The following is a 17,904-nucleotide window of genomic DNA, read 5'->3' on the forward strand; positions in this document are numbered from 1 at the left end:
TTGTCCTTAAAGGCTATTGTCCTTATGTGATTGCATTTTCAAACTTATCTAATTGTGATTAGATACATTGGTGATTGATGACATATAACACCAAAAAAAAAAAAATTTATTGCTGGATATGAGTAAATGATGCTTGGATTTCTTCTAGTGTGCGCCCCTTAGTCTCTGGAACTATTTTACCAATAAATAAAATTCCCACACCGCATATAACTGCAAATATGAAGAATGTCCCTGAAATGATTTGCCCAAAACCATCATTAAATTCATTTAAAAAAATTAGTGTATACAATATAATCTAGATGAAGTCTGATTATAAGAGGCATCACCTGCTGAGCTCCACTCAAATAAATAGTTGAAAGTGTAAGAAACAACCCAAGAACCAGTCCAGCTGACCAATGTCACAAGGCTTCCAGCTAAACCCTTTATATTTATTGGAAATATCTTTTGGGGGGGGGGGGGGGGGGGGGGGGGGGGGGGGGGGTGTTGGGAGACAAAAACATTAATTAATTTCAAGCTAATGTCTTGTTGTAATGTCACACTCTTGCTTAAATTTGTAATAGTTATGGAGCAGAAAAATGAAGCTTAACAAAAGTGGTCATACCTCAGACATAATAATCCATGGTATTCCTCCCATGCCTAGCTCAAAAGAGCCCAAGTATACCTAATTGCATAATTATATGATCAATACACAACTGGACAAGTAACACATGAAAACTTTATGCTCAATTGCTCAATAACTCAAGTTCCCATTGTGACTTACTCGAGCCAAAACTTTGTGTTCCCTAGTAAATGTTGTATGTTTAAGGCATGGGAGAGATAAAGCAAACAAAAATGGATCTTGGTTGTTAATCAGATGTGTATTGCACAGCAGTTGACGTTTTAAGATATAGGCAAGCATTGCTACCAAGGCCTGACCAGTGACTCTTTGTTTTGGGAGCAATAAGGTCAACTTGCTAGGACTTTGGCTTTAATTACTTTGATTTATTTGAAATTGCTTACAACTTGCTTAATGTAGTAGAAAAAACTACTACAGAAATTCCCATCTTAGATTTTTCTTTTTTATTCTTTTTTTTTTGAAAAACAAAATAGGAGGAAAGTAAAACCTTTCTTCTGGTATTTAAATTTAAAAAAATGAAAAAAAAAATTCCTTATAGTTAGTTTGCATTACCAACACACCAATAAGCACCAAAATGGGAATGAGCTCCTTCCCTCTTTGCAGATCCTGCTTATGAAATTTTCAACTTTTTAGGATGAAGTAATAATTTAAAAATAATTAAACACATTATAGATATTTATAAAGTCTGCTTAATATTTAACCTGCAAGAAGAATGAGAATCCAGTGAGGACACAACCTAAGCAAGCTCCAGTCGCAGATATCTGCAGGCATTGGCAGAATTCAGTATTGGATTGTCAATTAACTACAAACATATATTGAATTTTGCACAGCTCTGACCATTAGAAGTGGTCGTCTTCCACACTTATCTATCAAGAGTACTCCTAAAGTTGTCATTAGAATCTGCAGAGGAATGATTGCTGAATTTCAGAAAAGAAGAAAGTTATAAACCATATATAAAAAGAATTACAAACCTGAACAACTGCTGCTAATATAGTCCCAATCTTACTTGAAAAACCTGTCACACAACAACTATTATGTCTTCATTTCTCTATGATTTGTTTCTTTCAACTAACCATAAGAAATTACAATAGTCACATTATTTACCTGCTGACTCAAATATAGAACTTGTATAAAATGCAAACCCATTAAGTCCTCCAAATTCTTGAAATGCCATCAGCCCAACTGCAACCTAAAACAGTTTCAAATTTTCTTGACACCACAAAAGATATTGAAGGAAATAGGCAACACGTAAGAATAATTGATAGTGCTTACTATGATTGAATAAGCATATTTTCCCTGGAATAGGTGCAGAACTCCATCTTCAGATATCCATCGAAAGTTTTCGGTATATTCCTGAAAGACGAGGAAAGCCAATTGCATTACTTGTTTTCAATGTTAGCTGCTCCTTCATGAAGTTTGAACAAAAAAAAAATTACAATGATATCAGCTGCTTCTTGAGAAATATCAGCATTTTCTCCCCTAAGGAATTGCAGCCTAACTTCAAACTCTTCTAAACGTCCACATTTGGCCTGCATGTAATGAGACTCATTACTCAGCATATGAATATGCATAGTGATGAAACACTATTGCTTCATTAATTCCTAAACTAGAATTACAATGTTAAATTTGGTTTTCACTTGTTTTCGGCTTTGACAAGTACCAGGAAAAAGAAGAATAAGCAAAATTTGCTCCCTTCTTGGTTAATGCACCATGTAAAAGCCAACTTGAAAAAGAAATCAAGAATACATTGAACTGGACTCACCAACCATCTAGGAGACTCAGGAATGAAAAATAGACCAAGCAGATGTGCTAGACACGGAATGATTCCTGAAAAATGAAAATGATGTCACATACAAGCCAAGTTCATGGAGCTTTGTTTTGATTGATTAACAACTATACAAGACCAACCTATTAGAGCCAAGGTGCGCCAATTGACAAGAGAACCAATAAGAAATGTGAGAGCCTTGCCACAACCTATCATCAACTGAAAAGTGGATAATACACAGGCACATAAACGATGAAGCTAACTACTAATTCAAATCAATGATCAGACCATCTACCTGACTAAGTGATGTAAATGATCCCCTAACATTCTTAGGTGTAATTTCAGCAATATAAACAGGAACCTGTAAAAGAATTTTTAAAAATCATTCTTCATCACTTGGATAAATGATCAAATTTGATGTTCAAACTTTGTAATCATAATTACCACATAAGAAAGAATCCCAATTCCACATCCCACCAAAAATCTTCCAAGGTCAAGCCACCAAGCATCCTGTTAAATCACAAATTTTATGTTATGACCTTTTTTCTACTTTTTAATATCATTCCCTTTTGTTTGATTCCACCTAAACAATTAATTATCCACTATGGTTCCTGACCCAGCCTTCACTTTTTATCTTTAATTATGCCTTTTTATTATGTGATCCTTATATAATCATTTACAATCAGATAGCCTGTAAACTGTGAAATTATACCCAAAGGAACAACAAGTATTGCAAATATCCTACTTGGTGACATGTTTTGAAGTATATCTAGAATTTGAGCTTGAAATTCAAAAAAACACAATGAATTAAATATGACTTCTCCTAATGTTAAACCCAAAGCTATTCTTCAAAATTGGGGAAAGAATGTAGGCTGCAAATAATCAAACATAAGTGAAAAGAAAAGGTGTTAGAATTGATGTTGGGATTATGAGAGAAAGAGAGAGAGAGTACAAAAATTAACATCCTTTAACTTGGTGGCTGATATCCACAGCAAAAAGCCTTGAGATTCTACACCTTTACTATATTAAACTATATATTATAATAAGCCCACTGAGATTAACCCTAGGCTAAACATAAAATGACCTAGAGTATAGTACAAGTTAGGCTTGCAATATAAGCATCATAATATAAGTAGTAAGTACAATAATCTGGACAGATATCTCTAGCAACTTCCTTTAAACTCAATGTGAAAGCTTGAAGATATCTTGAATTTGAAATGTGGGATCATGAAGGAAAGTGTGACCATATAGGACCATATTGGACATTGAATGAACCAGGCACGATGTACAATGGAACATGTGAGGTAGTTAATGTTAGTAATGACGGGATGTTGGAGAAAAACTGCATTGGTGGACAAAGGAAAATGGTAGAGGAACAATCACCAGAAGATGGCATATGCAAGAAAAATGACAATGGTATGACAGTCAGTGACAAATAGTGGTTAGAGGACGTCGACACAAATAGCCTGAGGAGAGGAGCACAGCTAGTCAGAAGACACCAACAAAGGAAAGCATCATGGGATTTGAAAGATAATAGGCATAAGAGTCAAAAGACATTGGTAGGGAACAATGGAATATTTCAAGAATCAAAATATTCTATTAGGATTTAATAGATAATTTAATAATTGGGGGTATTTTCTCGTTTTCAACACTTAAATGGGAAAAATTGTTCGGTTTTTAATTGTGAACTGCCCCAAAAATAAAGAGAGAAAAATGTTTTTTCTCCTAGATATATGAACCCTAAATTAATCATAGAATAAATTTGGTTAATTTAGGCATGTAATACAAAAATTGTAATACTAACACAATAAATTTGGACAGGCGTTTCTAACAAAAATAAAATTTAAATAGAGGAAAAGGTCCTAAAAGAAGTGTTAAAATGGAAAAAAGAAAAGCAGATTACACCTTTGCAAATACTATTGCAAGCCACCCGAGGATGCAGAATGTTTCTGAAACTCCCATTGCCTGTTTTACAAGATAAACTAATATTAATTAGTTGAAAATGTTGGTAGATTGTGAAACTGAAAATTTAGAGGTTTCAGAATTATTTAGTGTATGAAATAACTTACACCTTTCCTACCAATGAAATCCGCAATTTTCCCACTAAATACTGCACCTAACATTGCTCCAATTGTCAATATTGAACCAAAAATTGAATACTGCACCATATGTGAAAATAGAAATGAGGAAAAATGAATCTAAATCAAGGAATGAATCAGGCAGAAAAACAAATAACAAAATTGTGCACCTAAACCACTTTTATTAATGAAAAAATCCTTTGTACTAATCAACACATGACTTGCCTTACAATTATGCAAATCGATACAATCTTGTATTAAAAAATAAAGATAAACTATAAATTACCTCCTTATAGATTTCCTTATAACTTTAGTGGATTTAGTACTCATTTGACATCCCATTTTGAAATAGTAAATATAGTTTTTTAACCTCACTTCTTCTTCTTCTTCTTCTTTTTTCTATTAAAAATTTAAAACAGCCTCATTATTTTCATACCACAACTTTTTCAAACAATCCATCTTCAAAAGTTTTAAATATTTTTTTTTTTTTTTAAGTTGTATGAAATGGTCACCATGTCCTTTTGAGTCAACTAATGGTTCTGAAAGCATGGTTTTAAAAAAAAAACAATTGATGAAAATTCATGAGAAGTGTTATTGATGTGAAAAGTTGTAGTGCAAAAACATAATTTTGCTTTAAAAACAACACTTTTTAAAAAAGTATCTCATAACTTCATGGTGTTGACCTAATCGGCTTTTAAGGCCTCATAATCTTGGGTTTGAAACCCTTAGCCTCAAAAGATTTCTTAGCTTGGAAAAAACTTCACTTTACATTTTTTTTTTCTTTTTGATAATTCGATAGTTGGGGAAATGAGGATTTAAAAGCTAAACTTTTCTATTAGAAATAGGATAAACTTTTAATTGAGTTACAAGTTTCTTGACAAGAAAAACCATACAGTTGTAATGAGTGTAGGTCTTAAACATACTTGAAGAGCATACCCAAGTCTTAGCTTGGGCTAGCTACTGGCAAATTAAGCCCAACCCATAAAAGAGTTCATGCTCATAACTCATACGACACACCCTACACTATTCAGGTTGATTGCGGCTATTAAGACACTATGGTTTGTTCATCTTCCACACCCACCCACCCCCCTACCCCCCAAAAAAAAAACCAAAATGAAGATTTTAATTTAATTTTTTTATTAGAATTACTAACTAATGACTCATCTATTCTTACCTTTCTCTCAAAAAAAAAAAAAACTAATCTCAGGCCTTTTTGATCGATCCTCCAAGGCTCATTACCCTCTTAAGATATCAATCTCCAAGTGGTTGACAACATCTATCATGACGCTTTTTTGAACCCCAACTCGTATTTTTCTAATACTATGTTAAAAAAGATACAACATAGCCATGATACCATGTGAAAATCGAGAAAAATAAATAAAATAAATGTAGAGAGAGAGAGAGATTGTGTGATTTAGAATAACAACCTGCCTACATCAACAACAAGAAAAAACTTTGATAACTACATATTTATGGTTAAAGATATCAAGGCCAAGTTCTTTGGAATTGAAAGAAGCTCTATTTCTCTTGATTACACACCAAATAGAATTGGACGGGTCTTGAGTCTTGACAAGAAATTGAGCATTGATATCTTTAATATGTACAAAATTTTCTAACAATTTCTTATATATATATATATATATATATAAAAACAATCACTCAAAAACTGTTTTTTTTTTTTTTTTTTGGCTAAGTGAATCTATCAGTGTGAAATCCAAACATTGAACCACCACAAGATAAATGTGTATAAAGACTAAAGGCATTGTCTGTTTAAATACTATTTAGATAATGTAATAAAATGTTTAAATACTACTTTAGTTAAACTTAACCTCCGCTGAAGTAAGGCCAAGGTCATCCTCAATTCCAGATTCGGATGGTGAAGAATATCCCACCTACAAAACAATCAAAAATGATAAATCATTAGCTTGAGTAGGAAAGAACTTCTATAGTAGTATAATACCATGATAAACTATGACTTTTTTCAAATACTAACGTGGTTAGGAAACAATAAATTTATCCGTTTAACCATTATTCTAACACCAAAAACCAAAAACTATTGATTGGAAAATGAATTTCCTTTACCAAAAAATGGGTTCATCTTTATAGTACCCATTAAACGAAAATTACAACTTTAATGGGCCAAGAAAGCCTTTTTTTATAATCAGGCCCAGAAAGCCTTTGTAATACTGATAATTTGGATCCTTTGTTGTTAGCTCCACGTTTTGTTAGGGAACTTTGCCAATCTCGTTAGAGCCATTAGTGGGCATGGGTGTGTTGTGGGCCTCGATTGTAGGAGGGAGAGAGAGAGAAGAGAGAGGACAGAAAAAGAGAGAGTTAAATTACTAATTTGGTCCTCCAATTATTAGGGGAAGCTCAATCTGGTCCATTAATTATTTTTTTTATCAATTTAATCCATTAACTTTCAAAATCATTTCAATTTGATCCTTAAATATTCTCTTTGTTTAATTTTTAACAAGAATGAAGCATACAATAAAAGGTTATTGTGGGAAGTGTAAAAGTTACAAAATTAAATCATTTTTAACTATTACTTCTCTCCTTTTTTGAAAAACGACTATTACTTCTCTTAAAAGTTAAATAGAGATGAGAATTATGGATGATTTTGACTTGATTTTAAATGTTGAAACTCTAAATTGACTTAATTAATAGTTAAGAGTCTAAATTGAACTTTTTTTTTTTTTTGAGTAAACAAAAAAAAAGTTCAATGTATGAAGATTAAATTAGTAATTTAATCAAATAAGGGGAGAGAGAGAGAGAGAGAGAGAGAGAGATCACTAATGGCACAACAATGTATCATTTATTATTTAACATGCTATATGTGGGGCCGAAGAAAGTGTAGCCCCGGCCCAGGCCCAATTTATCTTAAAGTCCAAAACCCAGGTCGAGGAGCCCTATTGTCAGGGACACACAATAAAAGCTTCTTGAAGGCCCAAGGAGATGGCCGAGGACGACTTTATGCCCGACTTCAGCACAGGAGCAGCACAGGGAAAAAGGCTGCCAGCACCTTAATGTGGAGCCCATCGCCTGACAAACCCATACTCATACCATGCTATCCAGCTCTTTCCCAACCACTCTGACGTGAGGGTTGATAAGACGAGTAACCACCCCAAATAAGGAGAGACTGACACATATGAGGAGAACGGGAGAAAATACTAGTATAAAAGAGGGAGGAGTATCACTGTGAGAGAGAGGCCCAGAAGGGCAAATCCTTGCAGACACAGTTACCCACGGAGGAGGAATGGTGAGATGATACTGCTCCTCGGACTAATTCGGAGGAGAGACTTTTCAAACCACATCCATATAAGACTTATCTATACAAGCCAAGTCCACCTTCATAAGGGCTTTAATGAAAATCCTGACTAAACCGTCGCTCAACGACCAAGATCCAGCCTTTCCAAACTCACTCTCTACAAATCATATTGTTCGGGCCCTTTGCACACGAGCCCAACATCATTCTTGAGTCGTTAAAAATTGTGTCCTTACAATTGGCGCCGTCTGTGGGAAGGCTTGCGTGTTGGCACAGGTGGCGGTGGAGTCAAGTCTCTAGCAAGCAGAGGTTCGCGTGGTTTCCTCCATCTCCGGCGACGTGCAGTTGTTGTTCTGACATAAGCTTCTGCTAGGGGCTACGCCTTGCACTGCTAACGGCGCGGGCAGCTCTAGGGGCTTCCGGCCTCAAGCCAACTCTCCCCGCCCTGACCTAGGGGTTGACCTTCGAAAAATAAATAAGTATAGAGAAAAAATTACTTAAAAAGAAATCTTACAAGTTTTGGACAGAACCAAGGCCTTGTATGGTCCTCGGACTCAAGCCTATGGGGAAACCAAGTACAAAAAAGAAATCTTACAAGTTTTGGACAGAACCAAGGCCTTGTATGGTCCTCGGACTCAAGCCTATGGGGAAACCAAGTACAAAAAAAAGATCTTACAAGTTTTGGACAGAACCAAGGCCTTGTATGGTCCTCGGATTCAAGCCTATGGGGAAACCAAGTACAAAAAAGAGATCTTACAAGTTTTGGACAGAACCAATGCCTTGTATGGTCCTCGGACTCAAGCCTATGGGGAAACCAAGTACAAAAAAGAGATCTTACAAAGTATAGAGAAAAAATTACTTAAAAAGAAATCTTACAAGTTTTGGACAGAACCAAGGCCTTGTATGGTCCTCGGATTCAAGCCTATGGGGAAACCAAGTACAAAAAAGAGATCTTACAAGTTTTGGACAGAATCAAGGCCTTGTATGGTTCTCGGACTCAAGCCTATGGGGAAACCAAGTACAAAAAAGAGATCTTACAAGTTTTGGACAGAACCAAGGCCTTGTATGGTCCTCGGACTCAAGCCTATGGGGAAACCAAGTACAAAAAAGAGATCTTACAAGTTTTGGACAGAACCAAGGCCTTGTATGGTCCTTGGACTCAAGCCTATGGGGAAACCAAGTACAAAAAAGATATCTTACAAGTTTTGGACAAAACCAAGGCCTTGTATGGTCCTCGGACTCAAGCCTATGGGGAAACCAAGTACAAAAAAGAAATCTTACAAGTTTTGGACAGAACCAAGGCCTTGTATGGTCCTCGGACTTAAGCCTGTGGGGAAATCAACTACTGAGAAAAAAAACTATGTTACATGAACCTTAAAATCCATTCGAGGAGAACTCCCCGATAACAGTTGGGTTAACCCCTAAACTACACGGATTCCCCAGTCTACCCTCGGATCCCCAATACCAAAAGGATCGATGCAATATAGTGCAATATGTTACCCAAAAACATAATCAAAGTCCCTCGCTACTCGGCTACCCTCTCGGACGAATTATTTAGAGTTCATCGTTCTCGGATATTTGTTTTGCATGCATCGCACAGTGCTCGGCCGTTATTCCGGTTAGTTTCAAGAGTTTAATTTACTGAGAATTACCATCGTGATACTTGATAACATCGATAAGTTTAAACTAGTAGGAATTTGTTTTAAGGCATTTTTCTGCTCCGAGTATCATTAAAAGCAAGCTTATATCTAATATTCGTGCACGAAGTAGTTGTTGCAGAAAAGAAAAATATTTAGAAAGAAATAAAACTCATCTTTTATTAAGAAAAAGGAATAGCACAGTGTACAATGAAAAGCTGAAATAAGCTTACATTAAAGTTAACTACGTAAGTAAAAAAGAAAAAATACAAGAGGGTAAAGATAAAGCCGAAGGAGAAACACAGAGGAGAGATTGGCTGCTGTGCCAAGATGTTGAGTAAGGGAACCACTCCTCAATACTTTTACATGCCCATAGCTCAGGCAGCAAAAGAACCCGCCGAGGGGCCTGCACCGTTGAAGAAAAGGTGCAGAGAGCACCTGGCTTCGGGCTAGCGCCGCTGAAGAAAAGGTGCAGGGAGCTGGAAGTTGAGGAGCCCCCGCAGAAATATGCCTGCAACAAGGCAGACGGCGCTGATGGCGGAAATTCTTTCTTCTGACATGCCAAAAATCTGGCATGACCAGAACCTACTTCGGATTTTGGCTGAAAGAGGGAGAAATACCATCTTCCCCTTGTCAAAACCGGGGACTGGCTTGAATCTGTGCCGTCCTTGTCCGTACCGCATCATCTTAATTACCACGAGGATTCGGTGCCTCTGAAGCGGGTAAAGACCCTTCATCCCCACCCATGCCTCAAGCATATTGCCCTAAGGCTAGATGACACTAGAAACGGAGACTGAGTATGGCGGAAGGACTATGTTTCTGAAGGAAGCAGAAGGGTTTGTATGCAAGGGGAGTGACTCCCTACCCTATTTATACAACGGAGCAGACCGGTGGCATTAAACTTGTGCAAATTTCCAAGGAGCGCTACGGACAAAGCGAACTGGGCTCAATTTCCAATCTCATCCTCAGCCGTAGGATCTGAAGATTCTCGTGAAGGCGCGCCTCGAAGTACCGAAATATCAGAAGACCCCGCGCAAATGAAAATAAAGGAGCGTCCCTTGTTTTGACACGACTCCCGTGTAAATGGAAAAGTGCAAACATTAATGGAGTGCAGAATCAGAACAGGCTATGATGTAGGCCCAACATCATCAAAACCCTCATTCCCAACTAAAAGTTGGGCAGCAGGCTTTTGAGGGACTATTGTGGGGCCGAAGAAAGTGTAGCCCCGGCCCAGGCCCAATTTATCTTAAAGTCCAAAGCCCAGGCCGAGGAGCCCTATTGTCAGGGACACACAATAAAAGCTTCTTGAAGGCCCAAGGAGATGGCCGAGGACAACTTTATGCCCGACTTCAGCACAGGAGCAGCATAGGGAAAAAGGTTGCCAGCACCTTAATGTGGAGCCCATCGCCTGACAAACCCATACTCATACCATGCTATCCAGCTCTTTCCCAACCACTCTGACGTGAGGGTTGATAAGACGAGTAACCACCCCAAATAAGGAGAGACTGACACGTATGAGGAGAACGGGAGAAAATACTAGTATAAAAGAGAGAGGAGTATCACTGTGAGAGAGAGGCCCAGAAGGGCAAATCCTTGCAGACACAGTTACCCACGGAAGAGGAATGGTGAGATGATACTGCTCCTTGGACTAATTCGAAGGAGAGACTTTTCAAACCACATCCATATAAGACTTATCTATACAGGCCAAGTCCACCTTTATAAGGGCTTTCATGAAAATCCTGACTAAACCGTCGCTCAACGACCAAGATCCAGCCTTTCCAAACCCACTCTCTACAAATCATATTGTTCGGGCCCTTTGCACACGAGCCCAATGTCATTCTTGGGTCGTTAAAAATTGTGTCTTTACACTATATATTTGGCCATATACGTACACAAAAAATAAATTTTGATTTGAAAAGTAATAAAGATATTAAATTGTCAGGTTTCTAATTTAATGATCAAATTCAAAATTTTGAATTTAAGGGATCAAAGCCAAACTTACCTCAAGTGTTTGGAATTGGAAGTATAATTTTCCCATAACAATATTTAAATTTTTTATTCCTGGAAAATATATATAGAATTTCTTAACCCACATAAATATACAGAAACTAAGCATTTGGGCCGGACACACCCAAAAAAAAAAAAAAAAATACATAACAAAATCTAAATACTCAATACCCAAGCTTAAGTATATGTTTAAAAATAGCTTATTTAACTTTTTACTGAAAATATCATAAATAAAAGGTAAAAGTTAAATAAAAAAAGAAAGTGACTTACGTGAGACTCGCAAATAGTAGAAAAAATAAATAAAAGTTAATAAGATAAGTAAATAATTCACATGGGACCTACAGATAGTAGAAAAATAGTAAGCAATAAGGTGGCTTATAAGTGCATTTCAAACGAGCATTCCATGTTAAAAAAGCTCAATTAACATATTGTGATATTTCTAATGAAGACGTTCAAGGTCTAAATCTTTTACCCAACTATCAAATTATATATATATATATATATATATATATATATATATACACCCAAACTTCAACAATGATGGCGATCCCATACCACCAAGGAAGAAGGAACGTTTCCTGGTTCCTGCAATTAACTAGTATAGAGAAACCAAACATACCTAAAGGTACTAAACCAAAAGAAAAGAGACCCCAAACCCAAACTCGAATCGTCCATCAATATGCTTCCCCCATTTTCACCATATGTATGCAATACATTTTACCACTCAACTTATTAATTCAACAAAACCTTTAACTAAAAAAGGATAGTAATAGGTTCATCAAAAAAAGGATAGTAATAGTACTTACTGCACTTCCAAAAGTAAATGATCCACATACGGCCGCTAATGTGCTAAGCACAACAATAGGTGTGGTGGTTGATAAGGATTCACTTAGCTGCATACCACCATGATCACTACTGCTCCATTGATCATTATTATCAAGCTTTTGTTTGAGAAGTAGTGACCCTCTTGTTGTTGCTGCTTCTTCTTCTTCTTCCATGCTTTCTACTAAAATCACTTTCTTATGTGAGATGAAAAGTAAGGGATATTTCAATGGGATAAATTTGATGAGAGACTGACTGAATCAGCCGGAAGAAGTTGAAAAAAGATTGAGGAAAAGGAAAAAAAATGTATCAAATAGCACCTTATTTCAAAGTGATGAGCAATTCAGCACCACTATAGAGACTTGTGAGATGAAAAGACTTTTTATGTAAAGAGCATTCCGACATATGTGATATAGAAATATCAGCATCAAAGTTTTATAATCTAACACTTACATGAATAGACAGTTGTCAATGAATTTATCAATAAATGGCCTATTTTTCCGGGGGGGTTTGTATTTGGGGTAGATTCCCTTGTCTTCACCGCTAAGAGCCAAAAATAATAAATAAATTAATAAATCTCTACCAAAGTTGTAAAAGTTTGACCCAATAAGAATGATATTAAAAAGAAAAAGGATCAATATACAGGTGATGAGAGAATGGGACCCTAATCCATCATTTTATAAAGTTAATTTCACTGCTTCTCTTGACAATATGCCTCTAGATTAGAAGCTGGAGAGCTCATTGTTAATAACTCTAATTAATTTTGGATTATTGAATCTAATCCAACTTAAATTTAAATAATTTAATCAAAATGCTGCTTTAGTTGTTGTCAAGTATTATAACTATGATTCATTTATTATTAATCTAGGATTTAGTCTGCTATAACTTTTTTATAATAAACATCAAAGAATGTAGTCAAGTGCTCTAATTAATACTCTTCAATAAGTTCGTTGTAATACATAAAATATATATAATACATAAAATATTAGATACGATAAAATTTCAACATATGATATATGCTATATAATGATTGTTCTTTATCATTAAGTCAAGACTAATTGATTTTATATGTAGGCGGGATTTAGACTCTAAATCCCTTATTTAATAACAAGAGAATATATGATATCCTAAAGTTTTAAAAAGTCATTAAGGACTCTATTATGGGTATTTGCCTTTAAATCCAAAATATATTTATTTTCTTTGTTTTCTCTTTGCTCTTTATTTTCTACTTCATACTTTCTAACATGGTATGTTATATTCTTTATTTTCTTTGATATATTTATATATTTTTTTTAATATGGGATATGCTAAGATCAAAATATTAATGCACAAGTGAGCTTGATGTGGTTTAGAATTGTAAAAAGTGATTGAAAATTCAGATTTATAAACTTTTAAGTAATTGAAATTTTAAGGTTGTACTCATATTAGTAAAATACTAATTGTACTTAACATTGACCACTAGTTGGAACATACTGGAATTTTTTTGAATATCTATCAAACATGTTACAATATATTAGGATATTATATATTAGGCATTATAAAAAGATATTATATATTATTTGGATCTTACAATAAATATGTAGGCTATTATTTTGTAAAATGACAAAATTTAACAACAAACTTTGTCGTAGCCTAAGGTTACAATCCCTACTAAAGAATTTAACAATATTATATGTGGGGCCCAATAGTCTATGGGCCCGGCTCGCTCGCTTATAGGGAGTCCACAGGCTCCCAAACTAAAGGAGGCCAGGGCCCAAACCCAATAATAGTGAGCCCGATGTGGTTCAAAGACACGTCCGAGGACCGCTCCGTCCTCGGAAAGCCCAGAACCCCATTAACGAGAATGGGATGTAGGCAAACTTGAAAGATCAGAAAATATCTCACGGAAATAGTCCTTAATACCCTTCATTGACATGACACCGCCCCAAACAGAGCCGGATTTTCAGGCTTTATGGACCATCTCCCACAATTCAGGGATTAGACTGATGGGACAGATATCTGCCCTGGAAAGATCGACCCTACACGTGGACGAAGGACAACGAACGTAGGCTAGTATAAAAGAGAATGTTATATGACCAAGAGGAGGGTCTCCCATCTAGCTTCTGGAGGAAGACTTGAAGAAAGAGAATGTCTGGACAATATACGCCGGACACCACATAAATACCCATCGACGGGTAACCGGAGGCAGCACCAACGTTCCTCGGACATGATCCGAGGAGCCGGATCCTCCTAGATACAAGATTGAAGGGCCTGAATATCCAGTCCAGAGCTCGTTCTCATACTGGTTCAACTATGGTCCGGCCCGAAATGTCGCCCCGTGATCCAACGCTGGCCTTTCAAGCCCACTCTCTACAAATATTATTGTGAGGGACCTTCCGTGTGCGAGCCCAACGTCGTTGTCAGGCAGTTAAAGATTTTGTGTCCCTACAATTGGCGCCGTCTGTGGGAAAGGCTTGCGCGTTGGCACGAGTGGCACATGAGTCAGCCCTCTCGCAAACAGAGTTTCACGAGTTTTTCTCATCTCCGGCGACGTGCAGTTGTTGCTCCGCCGTGAGCTTCGTCTAGGGGCTACGCCTTGCACTGACAACGTAGCGGACAGCTCTAGGGGCTTGCGGCCTCGAGCCAACTCCTCCCTCCCTGGCCTAGGGGCTGACCTTCGAAAAATAAATCAGTATAGAGAAAAGACTTACAAAGCAAGACATCTTAAAAGTAATGGACAGAACCAAGGCCTTGCATGGTCCTCGGACCCAAGCCTATGGGGAAACCAAGTACAAAAGAAGACATCTTAAAAGTAATGGACAGAACCAGGGCCTTGCATGGTCCTCGGACCCAAGCCTATGGGGAAACCAAGTACAAAGAAGACATCTTAAAAGTAATGGACAGAACCAGGGCCTTGCATGGTCCTCGGACCCAAGCCTATGGGGAAACCAAGTACAAAAGAAGACATCTTAAAAGTAATGGACAGAACAAGGCCTTGCATGGTCCTCGGACCCAAGCCTATGGGGAAACCAAGTACAAAAGAAGACATCTTAAAGTAATGGACAGAACCAAGGCCTTGCATGGTCCTCGGACCCAAGCCTATGGGGAAACCAAGTACAAAAGAAGACATCTTAAAAGTAATGGACAGAACCAAGGCCTTGCATGGTCCTCGGACCCAAGCCTATGGGGAAACCAAGTACAAAAGAAGACATCTTGGTCCTCGGACCCAAGCCTATGGGGAAACCAAGTACAAAAGAAGACATCTTAAAGTAATGGACAGAACCAAGGCCTTGCATGGTCCTCGGACCCAAGCCTATGGGGAAACTAAGTACAAAAGAAGACATCTTAAAAGTAATGGACAGAACCAAGGCCTTGCATGGTCCTCGGACCCAAGCCTATGGGGAAACCAAGTACAAAAGAAGACATCTTAAAGTAATGGACAGAACCAAGGCCTTGCATGGTCCTCGGACCCAAGCCTATGGGGAAACCAAGTACAAAAGAAGACATCTTAAAAGTAATGGACAGAACCAGGGCCTTGCATGGTCCTCGGACCCAAGCCTATGGGGAAACCAAGTACAAAAGAAGACATCTTAAAAGTAATGGACAGAACCAGGGCCTTGCATGGTCCTCGGACCCAAGCCTATGGGGAAACCAAGTACAAAAGAAGACATCTTAAAAGTAATGGACAGAACCAGGGCCTTGCATGGTCCTCGGACCCAAGCCTATGGGGAAACCAAGTACAAAGAAGACATCTTAAAAGTAATGGACAGAACCAGGGCCTTACATGGTCCTCGGACCCAAGCCTATGGGGAAACCAAGTACAAAGAAGACATCTTAAAAGTAATGGACAGAACCAGGGCCTTGCATGGTCCTCGGACCCAAACCTATGGGGAAACCAAATACAAGAAAGCATCATCGGAGTCCCCTATATCCCAGTCGATTGCTCAGATGGATTGCTGAGAAATCATCAGCCTTGGACGATATTCATGCGCTCATCACAGAATATCCAACTGATATCTCGGTTAGTTTTCTTAAGTTTGATTTATTATGAATTATCGATATAATGCCTGGTAGTGTTGGTAGATTGGAGTTAGTTGAATTACGCTTCAAGCCATTCTACTCTAAACATTCTTGAAGAAACGCACACATAGGGCACACCCATTCAAGAAACAGTGTTGTCAAAGAAACAGTGCTCAAAACAAGTAAAGAAATTTCCATTCTTATTACGAAGAAGAAATAGTACAGCGTACAATGAAAAGCTGGAATCAGCCTACGTCAAAGCTTACTACATAAGCAAGAAAAAAGAAAAAATACAAGAAAGCTGGAGAAAGCCGGGGAGGTATGTCGGAGGAAAGGTTGGCTACAGCTCCTAGACCTTATTCTCCCCCCGCGCTCCTACATGCCCATAACTCAGGCAGCCAAAGAAACCCAACTTGAGCCTGGCACCGTTGAAGAAAAGGTGCAGGGAGTGGGAAACTGAGGGGTTTTCTCTAAACACACGTCTGCCGCAAAGCAAAGGTGCCGATGGTGGAAAATCTTTCTTCTGACATACCAAAGTGCTGGCATGAACAGAGTCTGCTTCGGATTTTGGCTAAAAGAGGGAGAGACGCCGTTCCCCCTCGGTGGAGCTGGAGTACTCTCCTGGACTTGTGCTTCCTGTGCCCATACCTTACTGTTATAAGCCTCATGAGGACACGGCGCTTCTGAGGCGGAAAAAGTTCTTTCTTCCCAACCCTCGCTTTCAACATGTTATGCCAAGAAAGAAGAGCTCCGGATATGGGAAGCGAGATGTGAGAGAAAAATAAAAGGATGGGTGTATATATAAAGCAACCCTTTCTCCCTCCTATTTATTTGAAAAGACAAGATGATGGAAGTCAACTCACGCGGCGTCCCAAGGAGCACTACAGACAAAGTAGTCTTGGCTCAACTTCCAACGTCAACTACAGCCAAGAGACTCAAGGAGCCTCGTAAAGGCGCGCCTCGATCCTTGGGGCGTCAGAGAAGTACTGCGCGGCCAGAGGTTGCAGAAATATCTCTTAATCCGCGGATTCATTGAATTCGCGGCCCAAGCCCGCTTTGCGTGAAGGCCCAGGGACACCCTGTTTGGTCCTCGGACTCAAGCTAAAAGGGAAAACCAAGTACTGATGCAGACATTGGCCTTGGACAGAACCTAAGGTTTGCATGGTCCTCGGACTCAAGCTAAAAGGGAAAACCAAGTACTGATGCAGACATTGGCCTTGGACAGAACCTAAGGCTTGCATGGTCCTCGGACTCAAGCTAAAAGGGAAAACCAAGTACTGATGCAGACATTGGCCTTGGACAGAACCTAAGGTTTGCATGGTCCTCGGACTCAAGCTAAAAGGGAAAACCAAGTACTGATGCAGACATTGGCCTTGGACAGAACCTAAGACTTGCATGGTCCTCGGACTCAAGCTAAAAGGGAAAACCAAGTACTGGTGCAGACGATGGTCTTGGACAGAACCTAAGGCTTGCATGGTCCTCGGACCCAAGCTAAAAGGGAAAACCTAGTACCGATAAAGACCCAAGTCTCGGACTCAAGCCTAAAGGGAAAAAGTCAAATACATAAGATAAAACGCATAAGTCCTGAACAAAACCCAGGTTTTGCAAAGTCCTCGGAATCAAGCTGCTTGGGAAATCAACTGCCCGAATGAAGAAATTTCTCGGCTTAAATACTGGAAAGGGTTAAGTCTCGCGTATCATGAAAATGGCAGAAC

The 17,904-nt window shown here is 38.2% G+C and overlaps 1 protein-coding gene across 14 annotated transcripts in view; it reads right to left on the bottom strand.

Moving 5' to 3' along the window:
• LOC126717185 (sugar transporter ERD6-like 5) overlaps positions 1-17,904 on the bottom strand; it is a 24,304-nt gene continuing 6,400 nt past the window's right edge. Inside the window, exons 2-20 of one of the 14 annotated variants that reach the window (XM_050418605.1) lie at positions 12,644-12,733; positions 12,175-12,371; positions 6,289-6,351; positions 4,451-4,540; positions 4,287-4,346; positions 2,826-2,891; positions 2,677-2,742; positions 2,525-2,600; positions 2,277-2,443; positions 2,053-2,145; positions 1,889-1,969; positions 1,721-1,805; positions 1,588-1,631; positions 1,454-1,516; positions 1,318-1,377; positions 1,169-1,222; positions 602-661; positions 327-441; positions 1-231 (exon numbers count right to left, since the gene is read on the bottom strand). In XM_050418605.1, coding sequence (XP_050274562.1) covers positions 107-231; positions 327-441; positions 602-661; positions 1,169-1,222; positions 1,318-1,377; positions 1,454-1,516; positions 1,588-1,631; positions 1,721-1,805; positions 1,889-1,969; positions 2,053-2,145; positions 2,277-2,443; positions 2,525-2,600; positions 2,677-2,742; positions 2,826-2,891; positions 4,287-4,346; positions 4,451-4,540; positions 6,289-6,351; positions 12,175-12,366 — 1,560 coding nt within the window. In that variant the 5' untranslated portion in view covers positions 12,367-12,371; positions 12,644-12,733 and the 3' untranslated portion in view covers positions 1-106. Of the gene's footprint in view, positions 232-326; positions 442-601; positions 662-1,168; positions 1,223-1,317; positions 1,378-1,453; positions 1,517-1,587; positions 1,632-1,720; positions 1,806-1,888; positions 1,970-2,052; positions 2,146-2,276; positions 2,444-2,524; positions 2,601-2,676; positions 2,743-2,825; positions 2,892-4,286; positions 4,347-4,450; positions 4,541-6,288; positions 6,352-11,363; positions 11,420-12,174; positions 12,734-17,904 lie in introns of those variants that run through there. The other 13 variants (XM_050418603.1, XM_050418604.1, XM_050418607.1 and 10 more) reach the window with 13 other exon arrangements.

This window comes from Quercus robur, chromosome 3 (assembly GCF_932294415.1).
Source record: "Quercus robur chromosome 3, dhQueRobu3.1, whole genome shotgun sequence".
In the NCBI taxonomy this organism is placed as follows: Eukaryota; Viridiplantae; Streptophyta; class Magnoliopsida; order Fagales; family Fagaceae; genus Quercus; species Quercus robur.